The sequence below is a fragment of the Brassica napus genome, chromosome C4 (genome assembly GCF_020379485.1).
Source record: "Brassica napus cultivar Da-Ae chromosome C4, Da-Ae, whole genome shotgun sequence".
Lineage (NCBI taxonomy): Eukaryota > Viridiplantae > Streptophyta > Magnoliopsida > Brassicales > Brassicaceae > Brassica > Brassica napus.
In genome coordinates this window covers 16,230,824-16,244,785 of record NC_063447.1, presented here as the reverse complement: position 1 = coordinate 16,244,785, position 13,962 = coordinate 16,230,824, and the positions used below count along the sequence as shown (strand labels likewise).

Sequence of the window (13,962 nt, the reverse complement as noted above, 5' to 3'; positions counted from 1 at the left end):
CACAAATCCTTCAACTCTTTTATCAGTGGTTGTAGGAAAACATCAAGTGACCTTTTTGGATGCTTCGGACCGGGTATTAATATGGTCAAGAATAAAAACTCCTGTTGCATGCACATCTCCGGTGGCAGGTTGTATGGCGTAAGAAAGACAGGCCACAATGAATATTGTCTCCCTGACATTCCAAATGGACTAAATCCATCTGTGCATAATCCGAGGTACACATTCCGGCTATTGCTAGCGAAATTCGGATGTACTTTGTTAAAATGTTTCCAGGCTCTTGCATCTGATGGATGAGTCATCTCACCATCCGTCTGAGTATGCTCGGCATGCCACCTCATCTTTCCAGCAGTCTGCTCCGATTGGTACAATCTTTTCAATCTATCTGTAATTGGTAGGTACCACATCCTTTGGTACGGTACCCTATTACGTCCCCTTCCTTGCGGCTTGAATCGTGGTTTCTTGCAGAATCGACATTCTTCCAACTTCTCATCATCTCCCCAGTAGATCATGCAGTTGTCGATGCAAACATCTATCATCTCCGAAGGCAACCCAAGACTATAAACCAGTTTCTGAATCTCATAATAAGAATCAGCAGACTCATTGTCTTCCGGCAAATACTCTTTAAATAAATCTGCCCATTCGTTCATGCAACTTTCAGGTAGATTGTGATCAGTTTTAATATTCATCATTCTAGCAGCCAATGACAATTTAGAGAGACCTTCTCTACAACCACTGTAAAGTGGTTGATTTGCCGCATCTAACATTTCATAAAACTTTTTTGAATCTATGTTAGGTTCTTCATCTTCATCATCATGAGCTACGAATGCATCAGTTACCATATCATGAACCCTATCATAATCTACCATCGGCTGATCCTCCTGATGGTAACTATGTGCATTATGCAATTGATGATCAACCGGTTCTTCTTGAAAGTTGCTATTACTACTACTAGCTTCATTCTGATCATAACTATAACCTTCTCCATGTTGAAACCAGATATAATAATTTGGCGTGAAACCTCTATTTACTAAATGCTTCCAAACATTTTCACGATTTGCCAACTTTGAATTGTTACATTTCCTACAAGGACAGAATATTTTACCGCTTTCTTGGGCGAGCGGTGTAGAATCTGCTTGATGCATAAAACGCTCCAACCCAGCAAGATATTCTTTCGTCACTCTCCCGTTAGCATCTCTATGCATATACATCCACCTCCGCAACTCGAAAATATTTCCCAAGCCCGACATTTTTTTCACGTTTTTTTTCTTGTTGGTGTGCTTAAAATTATGTTCAAACCTCCATATATATAGAAAATTTTCGAATCTGGTAGTTGAATTTTGCTAGGAATTTACGACGAAAAATTAGGTAGGTGGCAAAAAAAACGTGTTAAGTTGGTGGATTTCTCGTTCTTTCCTCGTAAGTTATTTCCTCGTAAAAATCATGCTAAAATTACGACGAATTTGCGACGAAACACATTTTTCTCGGAAAAACCACGTCAACTTACGACGATTCTACGAGGAAAAGAGTTACTCGGTATTTTACAAGGCCATTACGAGGAAACTTTATTTCCTCGCAATTTCATCGTTAAGTCATCGTAATTTCACGAGGAATAGTTTTCCTCGTTAAATTTCCTTGCTAAAACTGTGTTTTCTTGTAGTGGAGGGTGAGACGAAGAGAAACAGCATAGATATGTTTCTAAACAACGATTCAAAACCTCAGATTGACCGTCCGTTTGAGGATAAAAAGCGGTGCTATACTTCAATGTAGTTCCTGACAAGCGAAATACCTCAGTCCAGAAGGAACTTAAGAAGATTCTTTCTCTGCCAGATACAATACTCTTCGGAAAACCATGTAGTTTGACCACCTCATTCACAAACTTCTTAGCGACATCCAAAGCAGTAAACGGGTGTTTGAAACTGAGAAAGTGAGCAAATTTACTCAAGCGATCTATCACCACCAATATCACGTTGAAGCCATTCGAAGTCGGTAAGCCCTCAATAAAGTCCATGTTGATATCTTCCCATACGCTCTCCGGGATTGGCAACGGTTGTAGCAGACCTGCTGGAGACAAGGTTGAGTGTTTGTGCGTCTGACATACTGCAAAAGAGGCCACATAGTGTTGAATCTGCTTATACATTCCCTTCCAAAAAAATGAACATTGAACTCTCTTCACTGTTTTCAGAACTCCCGAATGACCTCCCATCTTACTGTCATGAGCTTCTTGTAGGATCAAAGGTAGAAAACGCGAAGATTTTGGAACCACCAGACGTTTCTTGGACCATAACTTCCCGTCAATCACTTGATACTTCTTAGAACTCAACTCTCCCGCTTGCAACTGCACAATAATGTTCTGGATCCCTGTATCTTCCTTAATCTCGTGAAATAGATCTTCCCATTGTAAAGCTGTAGGTACTGTCAAAGCCAAACAGAGAGATGATATTGACATTGATCGAGATAATCTATCAGCTTCTTTATTCTCAGGACCTGGCTGGTAAAAGATGTCTGATATTAGGAGTTTTCAAGGCTCCTAAGACAAATGTTGTAGTATAAATGATTGTCGAACCAATTCTAAGGGATTTCAAGCACTGAGAATGCAAGTACTTACTTAATCTAAGTGCAACCGATTATTTTAAAAGTTTTCTAAACTAATGATTATTACTAATGCAGTTTCAGAATAATAAAAACGGTAATTGAGTTGACTTTCTTAACTAAGGAAATGAGAACTCATGGGCATAGGAATTAAACCTTGGGTGATCAAGTTTCGAACTAAGGATGGCAAACGAACAATCAAACTATCTACCTTAAGCTTAGACACGAATCTAAACAAACTCTATGTCTAGATGAATGTTCATTTACTAACACATTTCAAACAACAAATGTCTTCGGTTGAATAATATGGAAGCAATCATTACTAACAGGTCTAAGGCTATCTTAGCATTTCTAACAACAAATGTCTTTGGCAAAATATGCTAAAAGCTTAGAAGAGTTGTTTCAGGCATTTCATCGAACACCTTTTGGGTGGAAAATGCCTAAAGATCAACTTTTATGAAGCTAACTCAGAAGATGCATTATGATTACTCTACTAGCAAGGTTTTGGAATGATCTACTCTAAAACATCGTAGCTCTAACCTAATCACCCTTAATCTTCCTAACCCATGAATTCAAATGGTGATTACTCACTACTCTTCATGATTCCTCTTAAACCCATTTTGGATATTAGATTAATCATACAGAGGGATACAACAACGAATTGGAAACACAGAATTGCAATAACTAGATGAACAAAGATGATTCAAGAGATGAACTTTTCAAAGGTTTTTTCTTAGAACCAAGATAATCTGTCTGGTGGCTGCCAAGAGTACTTAAAACATAGGTTTTCAGAAGTAAAAACGTGCATAATAAAATGACCAAAAGGCCCTTGAGTAGAAATGAATTCGAGTAATCAGATGTCGCGCAGCGACCTCCAGTAGTCGCTCCGAGAGGTCGCTCCAGGCTTCGGGAGCGACCTGGAGGGGTCGCTGCGAGACGTCGCTCTGGGTCGCTCTTCGCGAGCGACCTCGCTGCGTCGCTCCGGTCACGTCGCTCCGAGTGATGGAGACGCGAGCGACCTCGCTGCGTCGCTCCGGTCAAGTCACTCCGGGTGATGGAGACGCGAGCGACCTCGCTGCGTCGCTCCGGTCAAGTCGCTCTGAAAGGGTGTCACAGCGACTTCACGGTGTCGCTCTGGTGAGGTCGCTCCCATGCACTGCTCGTCCAATGATCACCTTTTTCACCTCTTTTGAGCTCCAAATGCACCCAAATGTCTCCAAGAACTACATGTGGTACTCCAATACCTGATAAGGACTCATGTATGCAAAATGCAACCTAAACATGGCTAAATCCTAGTCTATATGATCAAAATGCACATGGGTGAATGGATAAGACAATGAAAATATGCAAGATATCAATGTCAAAGTCGAAGCCAAGTATCTTAGTCAACCACTTTTGGTACTCCAAATTTACTTCCTTCTGCTCCAATAAGAACTTTAAACTTCGTTGATCCGTATGGACATGAAATTTGCGACCCAGTAGATAATGCTTCCATTTTCTAATGGCCATGACAATAGCCATGAATTCTCGTTCATACGTCGGCTTCATTTGTTCCCTTGGCGTTAACGCATGGCTAAAAAACGCGATAGGTCTTTTGTTTAGCATCAACACTGCGCCCAAGCCAAACCCAGATGCATCAGATTCTACGACAAACACCTGATCGAAGTCCGATAGAGCTAGAACCGGTGCCTGAACCATTGCAGATTTCAACTGATCAAACGCTTGATGTGTCTCCTGAGACCATTCAAACTGATCTTTCTTCAGTAACTACGTGAGCGGTCGAGCTATACTGCCATAAGCCTTGACGAACGTCTGTAATAACCCGTTAGACCCAAGAACCCCCGTAGTTGTTTGAGTGTCTTTGGAGTTGGCAACACAGTCATTGCCTCTGTTTTCACGGAATCTGTAGCTACTCCTTCTGAAGAAATGATGTGTCCTAAGTACTCCACAGATTTCACTCCAAAGGTACATTTCTTCATATTGGCATACATCTTCTGTTCGCGTAACACTTGCAATACCAACCTCAAGTGTTCCTCGTGCTCTTCTTCGTTCGTACTGTATATCAAGATATCATCGAAAAATACCAGTACGAACCGGCAAAGGAATGGTTTGAAAACCTGATTCATCAATGCCTGGAACGTAGCTGGCGTGTTAGTCAAGCCAAAAGGTATGACTAGAAACTCATAGTGACCTTCTACTGTTCTGAAAGCTGTCTTCGGAATGTCTGCCTCGACCATTCTAATCTGGTGATAACCAGAACGTAGATCCAACTTTGTGAACACTGAAGCACCATGAAGTTCGTCTAAGAGCTGATCGATAACTGGAATAGGGTATATTTATCCAACACCGTAGCTCTATTTAATGCTCGATAATCGACACAGAAATGCAGTGACCCGTCCTTCTTCTTCACCAGTAATACTGGACTCGAGAAAGGGCTGGTACTAGGTTGTATGATTCCTGTGGAGAGCATTTCAGTCACCATCTGTTCCATCGCTACCTTGCTTGCGTGAGGATAACGAAATGGGCAAACAGATACTGCAGAAACTCCTTGCTTTAATGTAATTGCGTGTTCTTTTCCTCGAAATGGAGGTAAAGTAGTAGGAACATCAAACACATCTGAATATTCTTGGAGTAGCAGTGGGAATTTTGGTGATGATTCTGGTTTTGAAGATGTAGCACTAGATGTAGCAAGAAGCGCTACCCTTCCTGTCTTACTACATGTAGGGACTGGCAACAACGACTTGAATGAGAACTTGGTGCAGTGCAGCTCTTTCTCACCCCGCAAAGTCACCTTATTCCCATTGTAGACAAACTAAAGGACCTGCTCCCTCCAGTCCACTTCGCAAATGCCTAATGTTTCAAACCATTGAATGCCGAGTATCATATCCACGTTTCCCAGTTCCAAAAAAGATGAAGTCACTTGTGAAGTTGGTCTTGTTTATTTGAAAAGCGACTGCTTGGCAAATTCCCAAAGCGTTAACAGTCACACCATTTCCCAACAACACGTCCAAGCTACTGTCAGCATAAACCTTAAGCCGTAGCTTGTCCACAACTTCAGGAGAAATGAAGTTGTGAGATGCTCCGCTATCGAGCATGACTATCCCCTCCTTGTCTTGTATATATCCCCTTTATCTTAGTTGTCTTTGGGGAGTTAATGCCCATGTAAGAGTTGAGTGATAATGTACGGAGTACTTATTGTTGTTGATCGACAAAGAACTCCTCTCTCTCTCTGTGAATCAATAACCTCAAGTTCCAAACCGTTGATCACCGTGAGGACTCTTAGCTGTCTATTGGGGCAGACGTCTTTATGGGCTGGAGACCATGGCGCCTTACAACGGAATCAAATCTAGTCTTTACGCATGCGGTCAAGTTCCACGTCAGAGTATTGTAGTCTTGAACGTACTGAATTCTTCTGTGGATTAGCGTTTTCTTTGTTTGCCGTTGAATCCAACTTAAGAGTATCACCACTCTGTTTTGCTGGAAAGTTCAAAGAACGAGCTGTAGAAGAGTGTCTTGAGAAACTTCGATGAGACTCACTCCCCTGAGCTGAACCAATCACTTTACAAAACGTTGTACTCTGCATCTTCAACACCGCAAGTTTGTGATCAGTTAAACTCACTGGCTCCTTCATCCGAATAACTTCTTTCATTTCAGACTTCAAACCATTGAAGAACACCTTGATTAAGTTCTTCTCGTCAATTCCCGTTACTTGGTTTCTCAAAGCTTCAAACTCGTTAACATAATCTTCAACTTCTCCCTCCTGTTTCAAACAGAACAATCTTGCTGCAGGATCGTTGTCAATTGGACCCCCAAATCTGTCTAGCAACCTCTGAGTAAACTGCTCCCAGTTGACAAAAGGATCACAGATAATCTCCCCATTGAACCACTGCAACGCCGGACCTTCCAAGCTCAAGGAAACCAGATGTAGTTTCTCGTCTTCATTGTAGTTACCAAACCTGAAAAATCTTTCCACACGAGAAATCCAATCGAATGGCAATGGACCAGAGAACACAGGGATTTCAATTTTTCGCAGCATCTTATCACGATTCGCAAGAGTACCATGGATTCCTTGATAACCTATCTGTGTTGGAGGTAGTTCCGGTTCAGAGATAGTTATCGGTACCTGAGGGATCTGAGTTTCCGATGCTGACGCAATTTCTTTCCCATGACGTTGCGGAAACACAGCCGATTCTTCAAATCGAGTCAAGAGATCCGTGATAACTGTCATCCTCCTCTCAAGAGCTTTGAATCTCGCGGTAGTCTCAACGCCAATAGCTTCGATATTCTTTTCCACCGAATCGACCTTCATCGACATCGATTCCACTCGTTCCTTAGTTGATCTATCGTTTCGAGCTAGCGTATCGTAGTTGAGCTTCGTCAAATCCATCTCATCTTGAATTCGTTGAAGATCCATCGATTTCAGTGGATCTGCGGTCGTCGTCTTCTCCCGATCACCTCTGTTTCGTGTTTCCACCATCGTTCTTCCGTCGCGATGCTTCTGATCAGTTCCACCGCACCAGTGATAGACTTTAGATATTGTAAAACTAAAGACTATGAACTTCTCCTTCGATTATTAATGTAAAGAGTTACAGCTTTGTAGTACGATACTGGTTCACTCTCATAGCGAGTTCACCATTCTCGTCAGTCTCATAGCGACCCTTAGCTCAAGACTCATATTGTCTGTGAGTTTACAACGTACAAAGCATAAGACTCCAAAACGCATATACAATAGCTATTTATATCATCTCCATCTGTAACTGCAAAGACTCTCTCTGGAATAGAAGTTTCACCACTTCATTGTTATTCACTTCACTTCATAACTCCTCAACTCTCTTCTTCACTTGACTCCAACGGTTCTTTACCTCCTTTCTTACGAATGTAAACCTTCTTGAACCTATCAGTTTTCCATGTCAACAAAGTAAAAAAAAAATGTTATATTGCAGTAGTAAATTTGTCTTTTTACCTACAAAATGCAAAAATAACCTTTTTGAGTCAGGAGTAGAGCTGGAAATTTTAGTTTTTACCCGCGGGTCCCGCTCTGTTTGACCCGCTGCGGGGCGGGTGCGGGTCGGCCATTTCGAAAAATTCAACATGCGGGTGCGGGTCGAGTTGATTCTACGCGGGACGGGTGCGGGTCAGTCGATTTTGAATCGCGGGTACCCGAAACCCGCAAAAAAATAAAAAAAAATAAAAAAATTCAAAAAATAATATATATTTTTGTAAAAAATATATAAAATACTATAAATTCAGAAAATAATATATAATTTTATTATTTTATTAGAAAAATAAGTATTATATAATTAAAATATAATTAAAATAATTATTTTATTAAAATTTATATTACTCGCGGGTTCCACGGGTTACCCGCAAACTTGGGCGGGGCGGGTGCGGGTATGTGAATCTTTCTTTGCGGGTCATGCGGGTCGAAGTTTTGAGTGAAAAAAATGAGTCGATCCGCGGGTTGGCGGGTTGACCCGCGAACCCAGCTCTAGTCAGGAGGAGTAGGTCTATTCTTATTCATTATGCTTTTTTAAGAGATCACCAAATTGTTCAGAGCCGCAGCTACCAGCTTATATATATGATGACAGCCTTTGTACATGACCCGAAGATATAATTGGAGTTTGTGAGCCTTTTCTTAGCGTGATTTGTAACTAATCGGATTACATAATGCAGAGAGATAGACATACATATATGATTGATGCATTTGTTTGAGAGATAAACTATAGGCCATAAAGAGCGAGACGGCACAGTGTTTTCTTAAGGAAATCATGGACACTCTGATGTTCTTTCGTTTTTTCTGCTTGTGGCCAATGAAGTAAAGGCATGTGCGTTACACTTAAACTGTCAAAACAGATCATAGTTTGGTACTTTACTCATCCAAGCCGGTCTTCATTATTCTAGTCACAATTTTGTAAACAAATTAAAAAAGGGAAAAGAAATAAGCAAATGCAAAATTGATCGGTAATCTTAATGCCGTCTCATCATAAATATTTTATTTCCTTCCTACTTTGAATATATATATATAGAGTATATTCGAGATTTTACAACAGCAAAAGAAAAGGGTTTGAAGCTCAAGAAACGTAAGTGAGAAACGTAAGTGGTGTGGGGCAAGGGTTAAAACTTAAAAACCCTAATTTCTTTATTGAAAAAAATGGCGACCATCTCTGATCTTTCATGTGATCTGGTAGAAGAGATACTCTGAGGGTTCCTATAGCTTCTCTAGGAGCGGTGAGATCAACTTGCAAAAGATGGAACACTTTATCCAAATCTCGGCTTTTATGCAAAGCACAAACAAATCAGCAGTTTGTAGGGTTCATGACAAAGAATTCAAAGCTGTGTTCATTGAGATTCGATCTCCAAGAAGAAGAATTCTCTGTGAAGGAGATAAGTGATTCATTTGATATATCTAAACTTCTTGTCTGCAACGGCTTGTTGTTATGCCACTACAAGAAAACAGCGGTATTCTGACGGACATTCCGACGGAAAATGAAATCCTCGGAATATCCTGAGGAATTTCCTCGTAATATACCGACGGAATTCCAAGGAAATACAAATCCGTCGGAATATTCTTATGGAATACCGAGGAAAAACGTATTCCTCGGAAAAAACCCAATGAATTCCGAGAATATATTATAGCCGTTAGAGAGCCGTTGGGGGATTTTAAAAATTCCGAGGAAGTTCCGACGAACTAGCCGTTTCCGTCGGAATTCCGTCGGAATTTCCTCGGTCTGTCGGCAGGATTTCAACTATAAATACAAGCACCCCTCTTCCTCTTCATTCACTCCATATCTTCATACTCCCTCTTACTCTCTTTACACACGAATTTGATTCATAAAAAACATGTCTTCTTCAAATTATTTTCGTTCTTGGATCGATCGACCTCATTTGGATCCGAACACGAGATTGCTTACGGAAGAATACCAACGACGTATAACCGAATTCATGGGGTTAGTTCACCGACAACCGGAAGCAAAAACAGGTATGTTAAGATGTCCTTGCACTAATTGTAAAAATAGAAAGGTTATTAAAGAGTGAGATGTTTGGACTCATCTATATTTGAGTGGGTTTACACGAAGTTACAAAATTTGGTATCATCATGGGGAAACTGATTATGAACATGGTAGTACTAGCGAACCTCAGCCAGCGGTTAGATTAGAAGAACCAATTAGAACGGATGTAGATTATGGTGTAGGTACTGAGCAGATGGTAAATGATCATTTTAGAGGGGAAGATTTACCCAATGCACAAGCTAGGAGATTTTATGATATGTTGGATGCTGGAAAGCAACCATTGTACGAAAGTTGCAGAGATGGTCATTCAGCTTTATCATCTGCTACAAGATTGATGGGCATTAAAACAGATTAAAATTTGGCTGAAGACTGTGTGGATGCGATTGCTGATTTTGTAAAAGGTATTCTACCCGAGGATAATGTAGCTCCTGGTTCATACTACGAGGTTCAGAAACTCGTAGCTGGTCTTGGTTTATCGTATCAGGTAATAGATGTATGCAGCGACAACTCCATGATTTATTGGAGGGCGGATGAACATCGGGTTACATGCAAATTTTGTGGAAAGCCTCGTTATAAAGATACGAGTAGAAGAGTTCCAGTGCCATATAAAAGGATGTGGTATTTGCCTTTGACGGAAAGGTTGCAGAGGTTGTATATGCCTAAACGCACAGCGCAACCAATGAGATGGCATGCGGAGCACTCAACAGATGGTGAGATGAGACATCCTTCAGATGCAAAAGCGTGGAAGCATTTCCAATCAAAGTATCCCGACTTTGCGTATGAGAGAAGAAGTGTCTACCTTGGATTATGTACTGATGGTTTCAGTCCGTTTGGGAAGAGTGGAAGACAGTATTCTCTGTGGCCCGTCATTCTTACACCATACAACCTACCCCCAAACTTGTGCTTGCGACGAGAGTTTTTGTTTCTCTCGATTCTCGTTCCCGGACCAGAGCATCCTAAGAGATCACTATGTGTTTTTTCAGCCACTAATATATGAGTTGCAACAACTATGGGCTCAAGGTGCTGAAACATACGATGTTTCGTGTAAAGAAAACTTTCAAATGCGGGCAGTACTAATGTGGACAATAAGTGATTTTCCAGCATATGGTATGTTGTCTGGATGGACAACGCATGGAAGGCTATCATGTCCATATTGTCAAGATAACACTGATGCTTTCCAACTAAAACACGGAAGGAAATCGTGTTGGTTTGACTGTCACAGGAGATTCCTACCACCTGATCATCCATATCGTAGGAGTAGAAATTTGTTTACGAAGAACAAGAGGGTGTTTGATAGTCCACCTCCGGAAATTTGTGGGAAAGATTTGAAGATACAACTAATTTTGGTGCAGAAAGGACGCCAGACGTCGGTGGACATGAGCGTTTTCCGGTAGATGCTGTTGGAGAACTACATAACTGGCACAAAAAAATATTTTCTGGGATCTGCCATACTGGGAGGATCATCTGCTAAGGCATAATTTAGATGTCATGCATATTGAGAAGAACTTTTTTGACAATCTCATGAACACGATCCTTAATGTTCAAGGTTAATTTGAAGTCAAGACTGGATTTAGTCGATATATGTGCTCGTTCAGAACTTCATGTTGATAAGAATTGTAGGGCTCCTTTCCCATATACCGACTTGATGCAGAGGGAAAAGATGCGTTCTTTGATTGGATTTCAAACGATGTGGAATTTCCAGACGGTTACGCATCAAATTTGCGTAACTGTATCGACAGAAAGGAAGGAAAGTTTACTGGCTTGAAAAGCCACGATTGCCATGTAATGATGCAGCGCCTCCTTCCGTTCGCCTTCAAGGAACTATTACCACGAAATGTTCATGAAGCAATTGCAGGGATAAGTGGTTTCTTCCGCGATTTATGCACGAGATCAGTGACTCTTGAAGGTATTGAAAATTTGAAGACTAACATAGCCGTGATTCAGTGCAACCTTGAGAAGATATTTCCTCCCTCATTTTTTGATGTTATGGAGCATCTTGTTACTCACCTGGCAAGAGAATTGGAACTTGGTGGTCATGTGCAGTATAGATGGATGTATCTGTATGAGCGGTACATGTTCCATTTGAAGAAGATGGTGAAAAATTTAAGTAGGGTGGAAGGTTCTATAGTCGCACAGATGATCAATGAAGAAACTTCAAACTTTGCCGAGTACTACTTTCCAGCAGATGTTCAGACCAAAAACAGAAGACCTGCTCGGCATGACGATAGAGGCGAACGAGCAACATATCATGTTACGGTTCCAGACATTTTCACAGACGTTGGACGACTTAGCGGAAAACCACCGTCGACTTACTGAGCAGGAGCACAGTCATTTGCAAACATATTTGCTCACCAACTGCGAAGATGTTCTTCAATATGAGAGGTAAATAAATTAGCTTACAAATTTTTATTTTAACAAGTTGAAATTTAAATCTTAATTAATTACATTATTGTCATCATATACAGGATTTTCATGGCAGAAAAGCGGTTCGAGTATAGATACGCCACAGAGGACGAACTAGAAGAAATGAAGCAGAGAGAATTTTCTGGATTGATGTTTACTTATGTGAGTGCTTTAAACAAATTAAAATATATTTTATCACATATTTATACTAATTCACATTTATTGATATAACATATATATATATGTGCTATTAATAGGTGTCTGCTGGTTTGGCCAGAGGTGAAACATTTGACGATTAGATACGTGAGATGGTCGTTGGACCAAACTTTGTTGTGAAGTCATATCCGAGATTTTGTACTCGAGGATATGCATTCACAACTCAGAAGAGGAGACGTTCGAGTACGACTTATGATGCTGGCGTTTGTTCTGCATCAGGAGATGATGTATACTACGGACACATACATGAGATTTTGGAAATCAAGTATTTGGGCATGGTTGGATTGCGCTGTATTGTTTTCTATTGTGATTGGCACGACAACACTCCAGATCGAGGTGTGAGAACAGATGCTTTTGGTGTTACATCAGTAAATTCGAGGCGAAAGCTGCAATATTATGATCCTTTCATTCTTGCTTCTCAGGCCGATCAGGTAATTAAATGTTAATTATTCAGAATGATTCACAATCATGTGTATTAATTTATAATTTTACTAATAATTTTCTAAATGTTACAGGTTAGTTATATCAAATACCCTCGGGTAAGGAACATAGATGATCCATGGGTTACTGTTACAAGACTCAACCCGAGAGGCCGAGTTCAGGGAAGTTCTGAGCTGGATGACCCACTACAACCAAGCACATTCGGCAACTTAAGTGCAGCAGAAGATTTAGTTGGAGTTGGCCTTGTAGTCGATTTTACCGACTTCGGAGAGGAAGCCGTCGTTCACGTAGAGGATGAACCAGTGATTGGAGAGTTTCACCAAGATCCAGATCCAGATTCATCTGGTGATGACGACTCGGAAACAGACTACCATTGATTTTTTTTATTTTTTTTTAAAGAAATACCGAGGAAATTCCGAGGAAAACTTGATATACTCGATCGATCGATCACATTTTTTTTTTTTTTTAAAGAAATACCGAGGAATTTGTTTTTCCTCAGAATTCCATCGGAATATTCCGAGGAAATTCCGAGGAAACAAGGTTTTTAAATCGAAAACAACGTTTTTCGGTTTGAATAGCACTTATATAACCCTTATTAAGTATCTTAGACTTATTATGTAGTCAAAAATTTGTTTCTTACCCTATAATAAACACTTTTCCGATTGTATGAATGAAATTCCCACAACATAAGAGAAACACTTATACACTTTAATGAACGGTAAAGGGAATACTTACAATTCGTTTTGAAATTTTGTTATTTCATGGTTTATGCTCATCTATACAAAGAATCCTCAATGGTATGCATTACAATTGTATAAGAAATGAAATACGGCAAAAAAAATTGATGTTTTGAAACCCCAAACACTAGTTCCTCGGTATTTCCTCGGAATATTTTCATTTAACCGGGCAAATATTTCGCGAAAATTAAAATTAGAATTCCGACGGAATTTCGACGGATAGTATCCGTCGGACCCTAGGTTTTATAACCACGAGCCGCTTCTTCTTCCCCATTTCTCTCTTCTTCCTCTGCGCGACTCCTCTCTCCTCTCCGGCGATTTCCCCCTGAAATCCGACGATATCTCCGGCGATCTCCCCCTTCTCTTACACAAATCATGTAAGGACCCTATCCCACTCTCTTAGGTTCTATTTGTTAGGTTTTTGTGTATTTTTGATAGATTTTTGTTAGGGTGATTGGTTAGGATTGTGATTTGGTTGTATAATAGGTTTAGAATTGTGATTTGGTTGAATAATTTGTTTTGTTGAATTGATTTAGAATTTTTTTATAATTTTTTTATTTTTTTTG

At 40.3% G+C, this 13,962-nt stretch overlaps 1 protein-coding gene across 1 annotated transcript; it reads left to right on the top strand.

The window, feature by feature from the left end:
• The first annotated feature begins 12,259 nt into the window (after positions 1 to 12,259).
• LOC125585093 lies at positions 12,260 to 13,330 on the top strand. Its single transcript, XM_048753514.1, has 2 exons — positions 12,260 to 12,649; positions 12,734 to 13,330. Exons 1-2 carry the CDS (start codon positions 12,311 to 12,313, stop codon positions 13,034 to 13,036), a joined length of 642 nt encoding a protein of 213 aa, XP_048609471.1. The 5' UTR covers positions 12,260 to 12,310; the 3' UTR covers positions 13,037 to 13,330.
• The last annotated feature ends 632 nt before the right edge of the window (positions 13,331 to 13,962 follow it).

Coding starts and splice junctions, on each gene's coding strand:
- LOC125585093 (XM_048753514.1), top strand. CDS start 12,311: ATGGTCGTTGGACCAAACTTTGTTGTGAAGTCATATCCGAGATTTTGT. Junction 12,650..12,733: donor TTGCTTCTCAGGCCGATCAG/GTAATTAAATGT, acceptor TAAATGTTACAG/GTTAGTTATATCAAATACCC.